General features: G+C 37.4%; 4 protein-coding genes across 14 annotated transcripts in view; 1 reads left to right on the top strand and 3 right to left on the bottom strand.

Moving 5' to 3' along the window:
- Positions 1-232: 232 nt before the first annotated feature.
- LOC139964742 (E3 ubiquitin-protein ligase NRDP1-like) lies at positions 233-5,025 on the bottom strand. Of its 3 annotated transcripts, none has more exons than XM_071966672.1 (2): positions 4,868-5,025; positions 233-3,087 (listed from the first exon to the last, which is right to left on the bottom strand). In XM_071966672.1, exon 2 carries the CDS (start codon positions 3,065-3,067, stop codon positions 2,108-2,110), a length of 960 nt encoding a protein of 319 aa, XP_071822773.1. In that variant the 5' UTR covers positions 3,068-3,087; positions 4,868-5,025; the 3' UTR covers positions 233-2,107. The 3 variants fall into 3 exon arrangements, with proteins under 3 accessions (XP_071822773.1, XP_071822775.1, XP_071822774.1); XM_071966674.1 differs by lacking the exon at positions 4,868-5,025 and adding an exon at positions 4,489-4,829; XM_071966673.1 differs by lacking the exon at positions 4,868-5,025 and adding an exon at positions 4,217-4,413.
- A 1,105-nt stretch (positions 5,026-6,130) lies between these two features.
- LOC139964979 (heparan sulfate glucosamine 3-O-sulfotransferase 5-like) lies at positions 6,131-7,948 on the bottom strand. The gene is made up of 2 exons (XM_071967097.1): positions 7,944-7,948; positions 6,131-7,804 (listed from the first exon to the last, which is right to left on the bottom strand). The coding sequence occupies exons 1-2, from the start codon at positions 7,946-7,948 to the stop codon at positions 7,087-7,089; spliced, it is 723 nt and encodes a 240-aa protein (XP_071823198.1). The 3' UTR covers positions 6,131-7,086.
- LOC139965001 (ornithine decarboxylase-like) overlaps positions 7,714-21,311 on the bottom strand; it is a 33,678-nt gene continuing 20,080 nt past the window's right edge. For 6 of the 9 annotated variants that reach the window (XR_011792148.1, XR_011792150.1, XR_011792147.1 and 3 more), the window contains 11 exons: positions 20,446-20,753; positions 19,731-19,910; positions 18,874-19,046; positions 18,267-18,407; positions 17,890-18,064; positions 17,340-17,606; positions 15,844-15,976; positions 15,172-15,259; positions 14,579-14,725; positions 11,071-11,149; positions 7,722-8,756 (listed from right to left, as the gene is read on the bottom strand). Coding sequence is in view for 2 of the 9 variants with exons in the window: in XM_071967138.1 (XP_071823239.1) it covers positions 14,638-14,725; positions 15,172-15,259; positions 15,844-15,976; positions 17,340-17,606; positions 17,890-18,064; positions 18,267-18,407; positions 18,874-19,046; positions 19,731-19,910; positions 20,446-20,598 (1,398 nt within the window). In the remaining 7 variants the exon portion in view is untranslated. Of the gene's footprint in view, positions 8,757-11,070; positions 11,150-13,787; positions 14,726-15,171; positions 15,260-15,843; positions 15,977-17,339; positions 17,607-17,889; positions 18,065-18,266; positions 18,408-18,873; positions 19,047-19,730; positions 19,911-20,445; positions 20,754-21,311 lie in introns of those variants that run through there. The other 3 variants (XR_011792153.1, XM_071967138.1, XM_071967139.1) reach the window with 3 other exon arrangements.
- Positions 12,397-21,311, top strand: part of LOC139965002 (tubulin delta chain-like) — a 30,066-nt gene continuing 21,151 nt past the window's right edge. Inside the window, exon 1 of the mRNA XM_071967141.1 lies at positions 12,397-13,781. The gene's annotated coding sequence lies outside the window, so the exon portion shown is untranslated. The remainder of the gene's footprint in view (positions 13,782-21,311) is intronic.

Raw genomic sequence — 21,311 nt, 5'->3', positions numbered from 1 at the left:
AATATTGACTTATAACTTTTCCCATTTGCTCTATTTTAAAGTTAAGTTCATAAGCTTTACTTGAAGTTTCTGTGAATTTTACATGAAATCATAACATTTTTAAATACTCTCCTTTTATTTCTTTATTGGCATGTATGTCCCTGTACTTTCCTTCAATCTTCCCATTGTCCCCGTTCCCCCACCCCCCATCTCCCCTACACAAACTCAGAAATAAAGTATATTATATGCCAAATGGAGTGTGATAAAGCTAGCAATGTACCTTTATTTATTTGTATACTTTTCAGTCTTACTTTTAAATCAAAATGCTTATTGTATTGGAGTACATTTTCTAGAGCTCTAACTTCAAATAAAATAATGCCACAGTGCTATGCATACATAAACATGTACCGATGATAACATTTTAAAATATATGCTGAAAACAATATTTTTCAAACAATTGCAATATCTTCCACTAATTTGTCAGCTTTACCAATATATTCTCCCTTTGGTTAATTGGTTCCTCATCTTGGTAGATGGTTCCAAAATACTGAAAGAGCCAGCAGTTTTCATTGACGAAAAAAAGGTTGGTTTTAAAGAATTGGAAGAATTCCTAATGACTGAACCTGATTCATATAACAAGTCATCTCTTATGACTCAATTTGAATATGTACATATAAAGTACTTTACTTTGCATACACATATATGTATTTGGTGTTGTAACAAATTCACTCCACTGTTGGTCACAGTAGCAATATTTTAAAGCAATTTCACAGACTTAAATCCATTGTCCAGACTCCATATTTCTATACAAGAGAAAAAAACTCTGATTACATGATTAAGCACAGTTAATGTGGAAAAAGTAACAGCTGTGAATTCTTACATTGCTTTGCACACAGTAACAATATCTGCAGCTTTCAATACTCAAGTAACACCTTCATAATCGAGAGTTTCGAGACATGTTGGGACTAGAGGCTGTCCAGATATCAAAGAAGATGATAAACAACATAAGCCTGTTTCAGTACCTTAGCATCTCATTTGACATTTTTGGTGTGCTTACATTGCATATTGTAACAGAAATGTTGGGAACCTACAGTAATATCTCCAGTATTGGGAACATAGTACAAAGAGAGCTTTGCCAGCCATGACAATACACACAGAGCTCTTTATTAATGAAGTTTGATTTACTGGACTGTAAGTACTGATAGACCTGTGTAACATCCTACAAATATGAAACTTTAGATTAGAGATCTGTATATCCCCTCATTCAGGTTAAAAATGTCCAGATAATCCCAGTTTGACTGTAGTCTGTAATGCATGTCCCATCATAGAGGATTCAGTGACACCCACCCTCCCCCCCCCCCAATCACATGAATGAAAGCTACACCTTGAATTTTGCAAGTTAGCAAGCTCTGAAAATGGTAGATAAATTTTCTCAAGCCTGGAAAATCTTGCAAAACGTTCACAACTGACTATTATTTTGTAAAGTAAGTTAGATACCATCCATCAGTTAAATAACAATAGACTATACTACTGTAGCCAATAGCCTCCATACATCGTTGCTGTGAATCTATACTAACTCTCATATTTATATCACGCTCCTACATTAATAATACTTGCAATGACTTACCCTGCATAAATTAGTTTACTCATACTGGTATTGACCATTCTACCGTTTCTTCAGCATCATGATTTTAGTCTGAAAACAGCTCATTGGGCTTTCATTAAAGCCTAATAAAATAGCTATGAATCAGCAATACAAGCTTCATCAGCCTCAAACCACTGAAAATTCCTACAACATATATGACCTGGTGTTATTTTCATAATATTCAAAAATTACTTGTTTCCAAGAGACCACCAACTAAGTCTTAGCAGTCTTACATCAGTATAACTTTTCTGGCAAGAAAGAATGTTTTGTTGCAAAGTTACAGCTTTCTGATTGAGTACATAAAAAATCAAGTTAGGATGTACATGATGTTGAACACTTTTAACTAAACATATTCTTACTAATACCAAGCTGTTTTTTATAAACAGTTTGCCAAAACTTTCTTCGATTAGCACCTATGGTAAAGAGTTATTAAGGTAAGTTATGAATATTTAAGTTACACAGGATTGTACATGATCTTTGACCTTATTCAATGCCATGTGCAAATATCATGACAATGCCAGGCTCGACGATCAGAACATCACCCATGTGTGCATTCTCGCAATACATGACAAGAACAGCTTGCTTACCAGGTATTCTTCGGGTGACATATTGCTCATAATTATGTCTATTCATTTGCCTCGTTTCTAGTGTGTTCAATCCAGGAGGCCAATTACGTTCATGGGCGTTCTCCATCAGGTCATTTAAGATATGGCTTGGACAGCCGCACTCGATGAGGGACCGTTTGATGACAGCCTGGAGGACCGCATCTGGAGTGGATATCATTCCACCCCATCGGGTAACACGGGCAATAGGGACAGAGTTGACCCAGCGGACTATCTCGTTGTGCTCAAACTCATCTTCGATGGCCCGAAGGGAAGGGTTAGGGTTTGGAGTGGCAACACGCATCGCCCTCACGTATTCTTTCAACATGTTCAATTCTGATTTCAGGTCCTCTATTTGCTGTTTCATGTTAGCCATCATAGCATCCGATCGGCATGCCCTAGATTGATGCTGCTGGACAATGGCTCTCAACTCTCTCACACAGTTATGGTTTCCTAATTCATCCTTGGGAATAACTAGTCCGCAACCATCTTCACACTCTATGGGCCTCTTAGGGTTGTGTATACATTCTTCAAGGTGTTGTCTCAATGCATCTAATTTAACCACAGCATTGCAACCATGGTTTTTATTGCTACAGGATATTTTCAGTCGTGCTAACAGATTGCGAAGGATTCTGGGTACAGGTTTAAGTTGTTCGCTCGTCACGGCTGTTCTGTCAACCGGACAAGAGTCATTACGAGCCAGCCATTCTTTTATACAACCCGAACAGAATGCATGTTCACATTGAGGTACCTGCAAAGGATCCTCCAAGACTTGATGACATATCGGGCACATGAGCTCCTCATCCACATCCCCTTCAAACCGTTGGATGTCATACCCCATGTTGGCTCTTTAAGTCACACCTGAGATAGAAAAACCAAAAACGAATACAATCGTAAGACTTAATGATATCAACATGTGCAGTAGTAATACAATGAAGAAATAGACAGAGTTGGATGGCCTGGACAGATTTGGCCACTTGCATATAAGGGATAATTGCTTTGTCCAACTCTGAATGCGTAAAATATCAGCTTGATATGAGAAAGTTATAGTGTAGTAACAGGGTTTGGTGCATTTTGAAAATAAAATATTAAAAGAAAAATGTGGAATAAATACAGAATACCCTGCACTATTCGGACAGCTTATTTTTTGCTGGAGTTGCAGGCCATGGTGAAACCATTATAGATACAGTATATTACTTCATAAATGCTTTTGAGAAGCATACATCTCCCTTTTTACAGGATATTTTTTGCTGGAGTAAGAGTCGAGTTGGGGAAATCATGATTAGGTAGGCCTATATTACTTCATAAACACTTCTGAGCATAACACCTACAGTATATCAGGAATTTTTTGCTGTCGCAGTCGCAGTGGGAATGTCATTAATTATTACAGGAAGAATTATTTCTTACTGCAGTAAAAACAACATTACTGTAACTCCACCTGAAAGAGAAACCTAAGGCCTCAGCAGGAGTCACAAGTCCGAGTTGGAGTCTAGTTACGTGTCCATAGTATAGATTAAGGTGACCAAACATCCTCAATTTTTGGGATAAGTCTTCAGATGATAAGTATCCCTGGAAATATATCAGAATTTTCCGTAAAATCCATGGAATATCCCTCAAATTTGTGAAAAGGATCTGCAAAAATTTCTGTTTTTCCTGTTTGGCTTCCCATTCATAGAGGCAGTTTGAACCTTGGCTAAGCTATAATTGTTTACAAAGTTCTACGTACGTAAATATTATACATGGCTCGCAGACAAAGGCAACCCATATCATTTCAATATTGCATGTAATTCTACATCATGTTGCACTTAGTGATGAATAATAAGGCTTCCAGCTACCTTTAAGGTTGTGGCATTGGATTTTCATTGACCATGGACAAAATACTTGTTTCTGCAGTGTTCTAACTTCAAACCTGGAGGCATTTGAAAACTTTGGACTAAAACTGAGAGACCCTCAAAATGCCTTCCTTTAAAAGTATTATGTAAGTACTAACCCTTGATGTCAACATAAGGGGCAGGGGTGGGGTGACTGGGGTCAACTTCAATATCATGTTCTCGGATTTCCAGTGTTCTTTCTATGTGTTTTCTCCATGTTTTCTTTTCTCTATCTAAAATTTAATTTTCTTGTTTTACTCTGTAAGACCAGACTGGAAAACTCATCTTACTTCTGGTCCCCCCTGGTTTATAACTGTGTATTAACAAATGCATATCATTGTGATTTAATGAAATGAAACAAACAATAATTGATAGAGCTAGGACTATGTACATTACGTAAATCTTCGCTAAGAGTTCGGTCGAAACTTAGAGTTCCATCAAAACTTGCGCCTCGCATAATCGGATTGTGTGAAATTGGAATGAAACGGCTTCAAGAACGTTTAGCATGTAGACCAGCCTATGTTACGCACTAAAAGAAGTGATTAATCATAGCCTAAGCAACATAGTAATAGTATTGGTACAGGCTGAATTACGATTAGTGTTACTGTACTGACTTAGGCTGACAATCCTTATTACTCATGACCCGAACACTGCGATGCGTTAGGCTATCCACAAAACGTTTTGACGAAAGTCTTGGAAATCAAACCCTTAAATAACTTTAAGAAAGGCAGATGTATTAAATGTTCTTAATGACATTTTTTTCTACAAACCATGAACAAAAAATTCTTGCGAGACCCGTCCAGATAAAGAAAAAGCTAACAATCTTGCAACCAATCCTTAAGTCTTCTCCTTTTTCCAGGTTACGATCTGTTTATTTACGGATAATTACAATGGTCATTTACTAACAAAGTTGCCCTTACTGTTTCATCAACTGTTAATGTTAATGTTAAAACTGCAACTTAAACTGACACGAATCATTTTTGAAAATTCAAACGGAATAGTTTCTTTTACAAACAGATATCGATACCAAAACAGTTTCAAATTGACTCTGATATGTATAGAGTCAAGGAGCATAACGATATTTATTGGCTTCGGTTGAATTTCAACATCCGCATCACAGATCCGCATTCGCTGCAGGGTCAATTATTGAAAGCCGTTTGCGCCTTATTGTTTGGTAACTGAAATGATTCAATTCTAATCTATAGACTTGTGATAAACACGCTTATTTTGCAGCATATATTGAGAGAGGATTTAAATATCAATACCTAGTAGTGCATGTATGGCTGTATTGACAGTTCGAAAATAATATGATTTCCCTGTTTTACTCTGCAAACTCGAAAGTTAAAAGCAGTAGTACGCCCCCCTCCTCCCCACATACCCAAGAAAGTTAAAAACTACCGATGAAAAGACCTAATCTTGAAAAGCCGCACGACTTTAAGAATATATATTTTTCCAACTCATTATCGTTTCAAATATATATTGGAATGTCCAGTCACAGATGTAGCCTCCATCTGATATATCTTATATAGAGATGGGTAGGGGAGGGACGTGAGGGAAGAATAGATGTTTTTCAATATCCAGTCACAGATAATTTATGAAAAAAATCCTTACTATCAATTCTGTCAGAATATTACAAAATTCTTGCTGTCACATCGCTAGGTATCATGTAAGCCTATTTATGTATACCGACTGATGCATCACGTTTTCAGTTCTCTGGGAGGGGCTGTGGGATTTTTGGATGGAGGAATTAATTAACTTTTATAATCTTTGAAAACACTTATAGGAATTCCAGATCGACAAATTGGAGGCTATGTATTTTTGACTCTACACTGACCGTCCATATGTCTATAACTGATGCCATCACATACAACTTACTGTAGGAAAAGGAGTTTCCTTACCCATTTGAATCGCGATTTATCGTTATACCCATTCATCTACCTCTACCTCTGTAGAAGAGGGGAGACGAGAGAGGTGCCAATGGGAAAGGATGGAAAACCTCTTGGTCAAATTTAGAACGAGAAAACAAAGAAAACATGGATATATTGGAATAATTTATTTTGTGACATCACTGATACATTACCCCAAGTCTTTGGACCTGTGGTCAAAACTATAGCAAGACCATAAATGAATGAATCCTGCACATGACAGCAAATGATGAATTGTGAAACTGATAATGTAACATCTCAGTTTGGAGGCTATCCTAAGTAGGGTCAAAATCAAGTTCAAACTAATGCAACAATCCAAATCCAAATCAATTTATTTCAGCCATTTCTGCAACAGAGTCCCATACAGCAAATGCGGTGAATGGTACAGGTATAGATACGGAAAACATTGTAGCATACCCATGGGGGTAGGAAGCTTCAAAAAAGGAGGTGGCACAACATCAGAGGGGCACTTGCTCATTCCACAACAACCACTCGTTATGCTATAAACCGATACACACCCGCCATATCAGGTTAAATATATATGATGTGTTAGTATATATGCTATCAATATTATTATGGTGCACGTGAATAATTAAAATGAAATATTAAAATTAACAAAGGCTTAAGATATCCAAAAGACAGTTCTTCATCAAAGGGGCACATTTTATTTGCCAGTAGGGCACATTTGATATTTTGGAGAAAAAAAGTTGGGGCACGTGCCCCCCTTACCCGGCTCCTATCCCCCTGGGCATACCGTAGCCTAAATTGTATAACAACTCAAACCAAGCAAAAATACATTGTCCCGGCAACTCTAGTATATTGAAGCATATGGGGGCGCCATAGCACCATGGTTTGAGGAACATCAGTCTGAAACTTCACGATTTACGAAGGTCAACCTGCATTGAAAATTGGATATCAGCTTCTTTATTAGTTAAATTCAATTGTTATATCAGCTTCTTTATTAGTTAAATTCCATTGTTATGTTTGTACGCTCTTTATTATTCCTCAGCTGAAGTGAGGTTTCAATTGGATAAACAATACACACCCAGCCATATTTAAATAGTCTACAAATATGTCCACGAAAATGTTCTATTCGTCATGCTTTCAAATTCTCGGTTAAACGGTCTGTAATAATCGCGTAGCATACGGGTAACCGTCTTATTCAGCCGAGGATGTGCAAGTTCTGTTCCCCAAATTGGCGCGCAATAAGCGTTATCCGAAGTTGGTAATTTAACACAGGATCGTCTGTGGTATTTAAACATTTCAAACTTAAAGAAAGGTTCAATATTTAAAAATGCTTCGACTTCTGTCATTACTTTTGATAAATTTCTTCGAATATCCTCTACATGGATAATCAAAAACTGATCAAGAGTAAAATACTGCAACCAATGGCGGAGATGGACAGCGTAAAGGCTTTCCGTAATTACAGTTTGATTCGATTTTAGATTTCCATTTTCGTCAATGAATACGCTGGCGAATCTTTCGCCCTCCGACTCCCTAGTTCTTCCCCACATGTCTCTGTGCCTCATTCTTAAATATGACGTGTGATGAAAGTCCGATATCGCCCGCTCTACGGGGTCTCTCACGCAAATAATAAATTTTACTTTTCCCCCAAGACTTTCCTTGATTCTTTTTGGAACTGACTCGGTCGGAAAATACGATGGTGATTTTTCCAAATTTATTTCGTTCTTGTAGCTAAATGGTAACTTTGATTTACAATAGACCAAACCCTTCTCGAATTCCGTCGTGCTACTAAATGCAGTTGTAACCCCCCCCCCCCCCCTTTTTTAGAGCCTATTATCAATGCGATCGGTAACTTTTGCTCATACCCCATAGTAGAGAAAATATTCAACGATAACAGGTAACGTAGGTATTCTGGAACAGCCGAAACTGATTTTCCAAATGTCTTTTCAAAGTTTACGACATGATTTCGAAATGATTCAATATCTGTCGACGACAAAGTGCGAAGAAACTTGCACGATCGTTGTATCGCATCTGATGGAATGTAACTGGTACGTGGAAAATGAGAAGAATTCCTTAGCTTTGTCGATATTTTGGCCACAGGCGGCTGCTGGTCCGTTTTTCTTCCGCGACGAGTAACAATAGGGCACTCTTCTTTTGCATCATTTAATATTTCCAGATCCGTCAAATTGACATTCCTCCCATTGATAATATCACTGTGTACCTGGCGCTCGTTATGGAAAGATGAGGTACGTGTTTGATGAGTTTCACTTTGAAAATTCCAAACATCGAATCTGCCTTGCTGTTCTGACTTCGCAAAAACTCTCATTTTGTCGGATGCGTAAATTAAAAACCAATTAACATTTAAACAGATTACCTTAATTGATATGGCTAAAAGCAAAACATGATTTGTATTTATAAAACAACCTTTTGTATTGTTATGTGACCATACTTTTCCTTTTTTGACAGACATGTTTGGTTTCATATCCCCGGTAATAATGATATGCCGCTAGTAGATTTGATCGAAGCGCCAGAGATGTTCTCTAACTTTGAATTTATCAATTGTATTCTATATATATTCATAAAGTAGGGTTAAGTCAAAAACTTGGAACTTAATTAAATGTCAAAAGTAGGGGAACTTGATAAATGTATTTTTATCCTTCTTTATCGCTGTGCTGTCGTACCACTGCAATGTTTATCACTGAAATGTTTTGGTTTGGCTGACAGTAGCAATTGATATAGACGCCACCAGTATAGTTGTTATATCAATCAACTGAAAGAAACAAGAGAAATAAAAAATAAAAGGAAAAAAATGGTCCGATTTGTTTCGATATTTTCAGTTTTTAAATACGAACATTACACTTTCTTTATTGGTGTTATAAGAAATATACCATGGCACAATTACAGTAGCCCCCATCCGTCTGAAATGTTAACCACTGTCGGGAAAAGTCCCGAAATAGATATATCGTAGAATCATTGTGCAGTCATGGTTTCAGTCATTACATTTGATGTTTCTATTTTGACGCGGATGGAATCAGTGTCGTTGCCACATGGTGAGGGGAAGGGTAGCTATAAGGCCCCCAAATTCTCTTCAAACGCCTCCCCAAATTGTAAGAATTTATTTTTAGAAAATAAGTTATGACTGATGGCTTAAAAATGACAGTTTTCATTTTGATCAAGATGGAATTTTAGTATATACTAAACCTCAATCCATGCATTTACCAGCTCCCGTTTCGGGATCTTCCTGTTCCTCGAACGAAATAATACACAATAGGCCTAAATCACCCGTTGGAATTCATTTATACATGAGTTTCAAAAGTATGGGTGGTTATTCCATCCAGGGTCGTAGCTACATTTCTGTTTTTAGGGGCCCAAACAAGTTAACTAATGTAACTATGAATAATGTTTGGCATATATAGCCTATTTGCCAAGTGTCCATTTACAAACATTGCGATCTGGCCCAGCGACGTAGCCAGGAATTTGAAAGCGGGGGGTGGAGCACTTTTTGCGATTGATATGGATTTTCAAAGTTGTAGGCACGACTATCTGAGCGGAGCGCCACCATCGGTTGGCGCGGAGCGTACAAGAAAATTTTTGGTTTTACAAACCCCCCCAGATGGCCGGAAACGGCCCTTCCCGAGTGTTCATTCTGGTTCCCTGGCCTCTTGCTAACTTGAGACACCTCATTCAATATCACTTTTAAACCCCCCAAACAAACGAGTTAAAATAGTACGTAATTCAATACTACATAATGTATATATTTAAAATTAGCAAGGTACATGTACAGAGTAGTCTTACTTTTCAACTTCTGATAATTGTATATACAAAGATAGGCCAGAAATGTCTTTGATACAACTACAGCCAGTACTTGTCTTTGATACAACTGTAGCTAGTAAATGTTTAAGTTAGCCTATAAGAGAAGGCGAGAGCTATCCGACGATTGCCATCTGATGCAAAGTTTCTCAACTGTTTTCTCAACTGAAATATTATTTGCGTAAACGGGTTCTTAACTAGATGTTACTACTGACAAGATCGGAATCTAGTCTTTTTCTGCGGGTAGAGTGTTGATTGAAACGACACGCGATAGAAATGACAGCCTAGATGACAGAAGAATAGGTCACCTATAATTTGGCCATATTCTTGCTACGTTCATTTCAATAGTTTTTCCTGTCTAGAATCTTAAACTCCTCCAGCAAGCTTATGGATTTGAATTATGGGTGTATTTTAAAAAAAGGTAACTTGCCCAAAAATGTGTAGGCCCGGGCCTGCAGTGCTACATACTGGCTACGCCCCTAAACATATGATATCTTATTATCAGCAGATTTTGTTTCCTGTTTGAATTCTTTTACATGTTCTTGTACGTAATATATCAGAAAGACAAACATAGTGCCCTTTTACAATTTTTCCAGTAGGATGATTCTTGTTTATTGTCCAATGTCTGGACTTTAATACATTTGACGAACTTAACTGATGGACAATTTAAACTTTCATATTTTGTAATAAAGCCAGATATGCAGTGGTCTAAAAAAATATCGTTATCGCAGTGTATTAGCAGTGTAATAATTATTTATAGGAAGTGCGTATCACGTACGATTGCTAGCTTAGCTTCATAACATGCTGTTCGTGCAACAACTTAGGACGAATCAAAGAAAGGATGAGAACGAACGTTGTCGACGTTGTTGTGCATACGGTTCATGACATAAGGCAATATGTATGTTATTACGCTTTGGCCAACTGTAGGCTTGTAATAGGCTATAGGCTAAATTTAGCTAATTGCATCTGCCAATCTAAGTAAGTAGTTCAATCAGTAGGCGGGAATGTTACTACGATTATAATCGAGTTAACGGTGCTGACGAGTATTCAAGATCAAAAGAGCACTGACAAAATACCATGCTAAAAAACGACAGTTTTTAAACATTTTTTTCGAAACTGAAAGGGGGGAGCGGTCGCTCCCCCTGCTCCCCCCTGGCTACGTCCCTGATCTGGCCTAATCTAAACTCACGCTATGCATGTGCCATTGTAGAGGTGTTCAAGACAGTAACATGGAGGGTTTATACTGTATTCTTGAAAGATAAATTTATACTTACATTTCAAAATCGAAAACAGTTACGGTTGACGTCGGACACATACCGTACCTGTATCCACGACAGAGATCTTCAAGCTTCACTATGTAGAAATATTATGAAATGTTAACCTTTCATATAAGGATGTATGCAAGCTTTATATACGTGGATACATGTGTGTTGTAACGCAACTTGCAGCCTAAGCTATCAACATTACTTTCCATCTAAGTACTTCCTCGATCTAAACATGGGGTGTGTTATTCCCGATCTAACAATAGAACTATATGGGTGAGCAGAAGGACACTATAGTAGAGTAGGGGTATATCTGTAATACACATCAAAAGTATAGGTTATATAATAAACGCAATTGGTGTTCGATCGGGACGAATTTGTCTTTAGTAATGTTACTGTCATTCGTTTTACTTGATTGCCGACATTCACAACATATCCAGACATCATGTAATGGTTCAATAATTTAATTTTAAGTACAGTATTTTATGCTGGCATTTTGTCTCGACACTCGTTTTACTTGATTAACGACATTCCCAGATTATCTCTACACAATGTTGGAGGGGCTCAATGAAATCAGTTTAAAAGTGCAGTATTTTTATGCTGGTACTTTGTCTAGACACTCGACGTTGTACTTGATTTCCGACATTCACAGCGTATATGCATAGCCTATAAGTATAACATCATAACATTTTAAAAGTTGTTTACCGTGCAGCCTCCTATTCGTATGAGTTGTACTAACGCACATGTTATCTGATAGACTGGCTGTGGGATATACGGTAGCTAATAAAACAAGGTTTCCACAAGTTTGCGTTTGGTGACTCCAAATGGACTTGGACCTCCAAGACCCCTATTGTTTTTGGTGCAGGTGTTTATAGCAACGTACAGTAGACTGACCTGTGTTTATCATGCCGTAGTGTTAATGTATCAAAATGGTGGTTCGGGCCATTTCTATAGTAACAGCTAGTTCTGCTTATACTAACACCTTTCTAGTGTACTGAAGTCATCGAAACCTCAATGCATTTTGCATTCTGGTTTACATTACGCGGTCGAGCAATTTTGAACAGCGCCAATAGCAACAACGTAAGTTTAGACAACGACGTATGTTTAGACAACGGAAGTTAAAATAACAACGTGAGTTTGAGCAACAACGTGGTAAAACAGCAGCAACAACTTTAGTTTAGACTGCAACAAACTTAGTTTAGACAACGAAATATGGTTGCCCTTTTCGCGTTCCATATATATTTGCCAGTATAGGGCACATTGCTATTTTGGAAAAAAGTGGGGGGGGGTGCACGTGCCCCCAGTGCCCCCCGGCTCCTAACCCCTGAAGAAGGGGGTGCTGCTTTGAGGTCATTCAAGCCGTCGGGTTGGGGAACCCTTTCCATAGAAAAACAACATAGAAAATTATGACGTCAAATGGTGCATTCTTCGACAAATTTAAACTATAAATTAGGTCTATATAATGCAAGATTGTGTCACTAATTAACTATTAGTGATGTTAAAAGAGTGAGAGGGGGGTGTCATCCTCCGTTGAATCCCTAGAAATCCCCTTAGTGACGATGTGACGTGGGGGACGCACGCCATTGAAAAAACAAAAACAACGGTTAACTTTCATAGAAACAATTGATTAGTGAGCAATCATCAGTTTTTGATTGTAAACAACGATTATATACAACCAAAAGTAAGAACTATTCCTATAGTAATTAGAATAACGACAGATTTGGTGGCCCACAAAGTCTGACCGTTATTATGAATATGAATGAAAGGACACACGTGGCTTACTGAAGATTAAAAACACAGGTGTTTTGTAAAGTCAAGGTTTGATGATGTTAGTATACAAATAATGAATGGTTATGAGTGCAATAGTGCAAATATTTCAGATGGAATGTTCCATTCAACGAGGCGCAGCCGAGTTGAATGGAACATTCCACTATTTGCACTATTGCACGAATGGAAACCATTCATTATTTGTTTTTTACAACATATTATATTAAGATGGGTAAAATGCACTCATGCAACAGATTGTTTTGAACAGACAGATTTCTCTGCTCTCTTACCATTGAAAAAAGTGCTACCAAAAAGTATAACCCAAGGTTCTATTTCATAGAGTGGAATAGAGCGGATTTTGCATGCAATCATTAAATTAGTTTTATTTAAGAAGTAGTCCTAAATGCAAAATGGTGTCAATAAATACTGTGTGATGTTCAAAAGAGGGAGGGGGGGGGGGGTGTCTTCCCCGGTTGAAATTAAAAAATCCCTCGACTGACGATGTGACGTGAGCACACACGCCCCTGAATTGCAGCAAACGTTAACGTTTCATATAAACACCTGTTTAGTGAGTAATAATCACATTTTGATTGTAAACAACGATTGAATACACACCAAAGAAAGAACACTTCCGTAGTAATTTGAATAACAAAACATTTGCTCCCCCACAATGAATAATGAATGAAAGGACACGCGTGGCTACTTGGAGATTCAAAACACAGGTGTTCTGAAAAGTCAAAGTTAGAGGCTGAATTGTCAGATGCTCGATCGTATAACTGTTATAGTTCCAACAGTTGTAGCCCCTTGGCCTATGTCGAAAGGAGGAAATTGTGTTGATCTATCAGTGTGATGTTTGTAAATATTTGATGTTTTTTCGTTCGACCCGGGTTCGTGCTCCTGATGTTTCTTCTTGGATCTTAACCAGACAGTTACGTCACTCAGACCTTTATCATCATGTGAGTACAATCCTCAATAACCCTTTGTAAAGCGTGAATAGGTTACAAGGAAAAGACCAATGAACGTAGGCTTGGCTAGTTCAACATGCAAATTGATACACAATAATTATAATACTAGTACTACGAGTAGCCTATATAAAAATGGCATTATAATAATATTTATCATTTATTGATTTTCAAAGTACGTTAATAATTTCTTTGAAGCCGACCGCCAGGTCAGTGGTAAACGTTGCGTTGAATCTTTATGTACATACCACTTTCCATCGTTTCTATTTTTGCCTATAGGCGGCCTAGTTTATACTGAATAGATATAGTTTCACACTTTAATTCGATTTCATGTTTCTCTGATATGTCGTTATACCAGTGTTTGATCAAGTTTTCAAACAGTTATTCCAATACAAAATGGTTTTTGTTCAACAAAATTAATATAAAGTGTTTATTTATACTCTTGTTGAAACTATTGAAGTTTATATCTAACTTGTCAGGCGAATAAACCTGCTACGATTTGGTTGCGTTTATATTTCGACGTTGGGCGTCTTTACTGTTTATGTATGTTACCATCAGATTATTTTAATCTTTTATAGTCCTAAACAAAAATTAATAATTAGTTATGATCACATCCTTATACGTTTACACCTGCGTAGGCGATCCCATGCAAACCCCCTATCGGCCTGCATGCAGGGTCGGCTTTACCTGCCCAGTGACTACATCCCTTTTTTTTTGGTACAATTATGGAGCCACTCTGAAAATTTAAATGAAATTCCAAATTCCTGAAATGTCTCCGAGATTTAACATACCGTACATGCATATGGGTAGGCTCTCTAAATTATAATATAGTTTTTCAATCGAAATCTTCCTATTTGCTGTCAACGACCTTGTATAAACCGAGGTGATTCGGAAGATGTTCAAAAACGCCGTCTCTTATCAAAGTTTCCAAACGTGTTCTGAAGGTGTTAAAAAATAGAAAAAAATATCAGGACTACGTAAGGTGGTATTATTTCCTAATATACATTGAAAGACTTTATTCGTATTCAAAACCTGCAAGAAATCTTGCTTAAAAGTGTTATTTAGTAAATTAAATTATAGATCACCACCTTAAATACATGGTCAATAAATTGGTTCTGTTAATTCCCTTTTGGTGTTTAAATAAGGTGGTGGTTTATATTTGACACACACCAATATCAGGATATTTGTATATATATATATATATATCCTTAAAAAAAGTATAACGTGCGGACATTTGATAATTTCTTAACTGATAATGGTGAAAATATAAAATGATATGTTTGGGAAATATTGCGAATCATGCAACCGCAACTTGGTATAAGACACAAGTATTCCCTTTCCCCCCTTCTGGTGCATAATTATTAAGAAATCAATAACCACTTACAGCATAGACTTGGAAATATAGCGGCATGTTGGTCTATTTGTGAAACCATTGAAATTTGTGCAATATACAGACGAGTATGACCCCTTATCTTTATATGAAAAGAAAATAAGAAAATATTTCAATAATTAATGTATCAAATGGACACATCCCATCGTCAGTCGGGTAAAATGGTTCAATCGAGGAATTTATTGCATTTAGCCGGGAAAAATTAAAAACCAGAAAATTATTTATTACCACAAATCTTGCGTTTAGACTAGCTACTTATATGTAGACCTAATTTATAATCTATAGTATGCTTCGGAATGTATTATTGGGCGTCTAATTTTCCTTATGTGAGAGGACCCCCAGACACCCTACATCGAAGTCGGGTTGCTGACCACAGAGAAGCACCACTACTTTTATAAAAACCTTGATTTGCTTCTAGTTCTTCCATACAGGTTCAGGCCCTTACCGAATCAGTCGAAGGAAATTTGAACCCCCCTACCCCCATACACACATATACCTTTGAAATGCTGTTATGAAAGGTTCTTGTCGATATAATATACTGAGGAGCAAGCATAAACTTATGTTTGTCGTTGATAAGTTAGCCAATCTATCCAGATCAATAATAAATGAAATCAGTTTGCACCCCATCATATGTCTTTTTTCTAAATGTAATTATATAGTCTTCACCTGTAAAATGTATCCAATCGCCGGTTTTCATTTTGGGTAGTTGACATTCCTCCATAATGACGTCTTCATCACATGTTTGACCCCAAATTTTACATTTAAATGTTGGCGCATCAAAATAATCTTTTGAAACTGGCTGTAAAAAAGGGTGAGAAACATGTATTTGGAGTGATCCTATAGAGGGGCGGTGATTTGTTTCAAATATTGGGGGGGGGGGGGCAAGCAACTTCATCCCCCAAATTGTTTGAGCGCTTCGTGATATTTTGTATATATATATATATATTACTATTCGCGAATTACTATCAAAGCGGAGCCTAAAATATTGGGGGGGACACGTCCCCCTCACCTATGATCGCCGCCCATGATCCTATATCTCTTCTAAAGATGTGACGGTTTCGATCATATAAGTCTCGTAATATTAGTTTATCAACCCCATTCTCACTCAGTACCATAGGCGTAGGAGGCGGGGGGGGGGGGGGCTGCAGTCCTCAACCAAACATGTTTGCGAAAATTCGGGCAATATGCTGAGAATTTTTCGGGCACCTACTGAAAGCAAAAACAACTGTTTGAAGGAATTTTCGGTGAATGAAATGCCTGGTGATTTGAATTGCACCAGCACCTATATATTCGGTAATTCACCAGTGTGTTTTTCAATGGTTAAACTTATATATATATTATTATTATCATTACTTGCCCACAACTTCTAACCAATATGGAAGGGTGATAACAAGGTTAATGATTGTATTTAATTGGCATGCGATGTAATAACCTATGCATGCCTATGTGATATGTACATTAACATGTTGAACGCGAAAAATGTTGGTTATATTTTTCGACTAAGTCGTTATCAGCCCCCCCCCCCCCCCAATCAAACTGGGCTCCTACGCCTATGCTCAGTACCGTCCTCGTACCAGCAAAGTTTAGTAACTAGGTCTCGCATAAGGAATTTTATATCGTAAACCTCGTTACTTACCAGCAAATTAAATATGCCACATACGATAAATGCTCATGATGAAACTATTGTGTTCATAATGATCTAACACATTTTAGTTGTATAAAGTTGATTTATAATAACTCTCCATATAGGGAGTATTTTCCTTGCTGACAGTCGTAACGATGTTACAAACTCATGTAAAACAGTCTTAATTAATTACAGTTTAAATTGAACAAATGGAAGGGTTATATTTTCATTATCAAGTTGAGAAGTAGCATTTCTCATTTCAAACTGAATGCTCTATATAGTCTCAACTTGATATGTGTGCATTACATAAAGAGTTAACTTTTACCAAAAGGAAACAATATTATATTGAGCAATTCATTTTAGTGCTCTCATCCAAGGTCCCTTTGCATCGAGACTGACCATGTGATCACGACCTTGGTTAGTGAATAGATACAGCACATGATCTTAGCCAAAAGGCCGAGCAGCTTCAAATTGAAAAGTTATGCAGCGTCGCGAAATGTTTTCACAGTCGCTTTTTTGAATCATGAAGCATATATACCTTTGCCACCGGTATAAGATCCGGTTCTAAGTTGTAAACAAACAGAGAGCTCTGATTTCCATCATTAATAAAGTATTCGATTTCCGGTCCATCTTCATGTTCTTGAAAGCCGAAGGATTGTTTACCAATGTTATTTTTTGTTCCAATGATATTTGTGACCAAATCGGTTGATGGCATCATAAAGTAGGCTCCTGGCTCTGCGATAATCTGCACAGCATTATCTTCAGGAAAGTATTCATCCAAAGCTTTTCTGATGACGTCAGCCATCTGTCAAAAGAAAATAAAGGTTAAGATGGCATTAATAAAATAAATACTGCCCCACTTTAAAGACTGCTGTTCCGAATTAAAACGTTGGTTCAGTTCACTTACTCCGGAGGGCATATCAGTTAGCACGGGGTGTGGGGTCACATTCACGCATCTTGTGTCCTTGAACCTCTCTTTCTGGAGGTGGTGGGGAATGGAAGGATGGGAGAGAGAGAGGTGGGGGGGGGTTGGTGACTTTCCCACTTTGCTCGTCATACATACACAATGATATAACAAAACTACATACCAACGAAAACGCAACAACTCCATAATTGTTAGTTGTTTCAGAAGCGAATCCACCACCAATGTCCAATATATTCATATTGTAACCTAGTTCAGCCCCGTTCATAAATACTTCTTTTGCGAGTTGTAGAGCTTTTGAAAATGCATGAGGATCGCTGCAACCAGAACCTACATGAAAACTGTGGAGAGAATTAAACAGGTTATAAACTAAACTGGAAGAATTTATATATGTAAATGAAGGAAGATAATATATGCATGAAGTACTCATGGATGACGGGAACGAACATTATATGATAACTATAATGTAAGTTCAACGCTGATATGCAATATTACGCATTTTATACATACAAATACATATATTTAATATTTTGGGTGCTTTACCTGACACCATTCACCGTCAGTCCCAACTCTCTGGCCGTTTTTAGCAAGTTGTAAGCCTCTTGTTGCGAACAACCAAACTTTTTACACATTCCCTCTGAGAGAGATGCGGAAAAGTTTAACGTAGATAACCGTAGTAAAAGCCTGTAGAAAATGAAAATGAAAATATTCTGAGACCATTTTGATAAAATAGATTTTCCCATTTTCCCGTTTGCAATAAAACCTTAAAAATAACCGTACAGTAACATGTAGTACGCATAAAAGAAAGAAAACTTTTTCATGGTTTACATTAGTATTTTTTACAACTGGTTACACCTTTTCACCTTTAAGTAGTTTCATTGAGGTTGTTATGAAGGATCTACAAATCCTGCAGAGAATGCAGATATTTTCAAGAGAGAGAGGCGGCGCGCCGTAATATGACTGTTTCATCCAATAGAGAGACGTTGAACCATATTAGATAGGGAACTTGCATACGGGCGCGGTTATTAGATAAGGAACTTGCATACATGTTGTGGACGAACACTGGGTTTGTAACTTAGTAGGCCGGTTGCGGTAATATATGGAAGCTAACATCGTTCGATTGACCCGCTTTATACTTGCATATTCTTACCTCATATTTGGGGTGTTTTGCTTTATCTTGTGAAGTTCATCTTCGTCGTCAACAGTGGTATACTTTACCCCGACTGACTCTGCATATCTCAAATGGGAGGGTTGTTTACGGGTGTTTGCATAGATAATCCTTGTAGGGGGGTTTCCCTTGCCCGTTATCATCTTTATCTCATTCTGATGCAAACAACAAACAAACAAAACAAAATAAACATACAGACAAAATATACAAGGAAAAACCAGTAAAGTCGTTCCATAAACTGCAATGTGGTAGGTAAGGTTTAACTTGCAATTGCTTTCTACGTGTTGAATTATGACACTTGTCATCTCACATTGTACAAATAATAAATAGAGGGGGATGGTCAAGCTGTCCTAAATATCCACCCACATAGTATTCCTAGCACACCTTCACGTACTTCCTTCGTAATGTTGGTGTTACCTTTTTTATCCTCGATACGTCTACTGACTATAGTCATGTTACGTTGTCACAATGTACTCTTACGAGGATAAACGTATACGTACGTTAATAGATCATGCATGCACACGAACCTTTACTGACGCTCCCAAGACGTAGGCCTGTGTGAACTCATACCACTTCACGATAACCGTGGAATTTTTATTTTATATTCTATTTATATTATTATAATTGTATTCTGTTCCTTTTTTAAATATTATTTAATTTGGTGGTCATGTTTGCTGCAAGAGACAAAAGACGTTTCCTATCATAGTTTGAGGAAATCTATACAAAGAAAGATATATAAAAAATTAATTCTTTTCTTGAGCTGAGGTAACACTCAATACTAACAAAAACATGAAATGGAGAGGTGGTGGGCGGGTGTTATAAAATAAGAAACAACATACCATACTGGCGCAATCGTAGCCAAATTTCAATTTCGTCATGAATTGCAGTAAAACGGGGTCAGGGTTGGCCTTAACCGCGTAATAAGGGTAGACTCGAGGCAACAGTCGTTTCCATTCCATTACTGATTTAACAAAATACCCTAAATCCATGACGTAAAAGGCGTCGTTGCCAGCTGTATGCTGTAAAATATTAAAGGACACCTATAAGTGGCGGAAAGTGAAATTTCAGCTATACACATACGTCATACACAATAACACACTAATAAAACATTAAGTTCTATATAACCTGTCTAAATGTTGGGGTCACCTTGCAGTATCGTGTTTCTTAGTGTCTGCTGATGCTTTCTGTTTGTTGCGAAGCTAATTTGTTTCTTGCATTACCTAAAACTTATTCTGGCTGGCAAAAAAAGCTCTGTCACGCTCCTAGTTTAGTCGATAACAGCGGTACATTATGTGGGGGGGGGGGGGTCTGCCCGATATTCATAAGGTCCGCTATTCATAAGGGTCATTGTTCATAAGGTTCGTTATTCATAACGTGCATTGTTTCGATAAAAGGTTCGCTATTCATAATGGAAATAAAGGTTGGGTAATACCGGTGTCTTTACAAACGTGCAATATAACTGAATTGCAATAGAACATAAAATATAATTATAATTTAATCTGAATTTCTCCATTAAATTCTCTTCAACAAATCTTCAATATCCTTTTGTGTTACCTTGTCAGTTGATCTCTCCTGTATAAGTCTTCTCATGACGTCAATTTTCTTCTCATCGTCTCGACAAACTGTAAATTCACTTTGTCTCCTTTTTAAGATGGACGTGGTATGACGGTTTAAAACTCCGCATCGTTGAAACACTCTTAGAAGCATTTCAAAATATGTTGCTTATGGTCCTGGTGTTGACGAGGTGTTTTCATGAACTTATCTTGTTCCCGCGTGTTTCCAACACCCCGAAAGCTTGACACAAAGAGGTTAATGTGATGATCCGGGTGTTTCCGTTTACATAACCGAGTTAACTATGTGTGCTGTGAAAAGATTCGTGGAAGAATCGAAACATTTTGCCATTTATATATGCTGGTCGATGCTCGAGTTTCTATGACGTGACAAACTAGTTTACTGATTTACGAAACACTCCGTAAATTAATATTCAACGTGAGACCAATCTAGGATGGTTAATAAATGCTTTTAGCATAAAAACATAAATAAACAAACAAACTATTCAAAACGGGAGAAATGGTAAAAACAAAGCATATTTCTTGCAAGGAATAAACCTTAAAGTATGGCTCTTTACTTATATTACTTCCGCTGTGGCATAAGGAAACCACTCAATCCACTGTGTGTCGCGGCTCCAGAAAATAAGATATTTCGGCTGTGGTCTTATATATCAGCATGCTATAGTGTGATACATAGTGTGATAACATAACCGGTAGCATCAGCGTGTCAAACGAAAGAAACAAATTTAGAGGTAGAGCGGTGAACCTTTTAGTATGGTATCTCTCAACCTGCAATGTGTAGCTCTCGTTGTGTAATTTTCACCAGCAAATTTCCAAGATGCTTTAAATCACTATCAAGAGTCCACCATG

Source organism: Apostichopus japonicus, chromosome 23, assembly GCF_037975245.1.
Source record: "Apostichopus japonicus isolate 1M-3 chromosome 23, ASM3797524v1, whole genome shotgun sequence".
Lineage (NCBI taxonomy): Eukaryota > Metazoa > Echinodermata > Holothuroidea > Aspidochirotida > Stichopodidae > Apostichopus > Apostichopus japonicus.
This window is presented reverse-complemented; position numbering and strand designations above follow the sequence as displayed.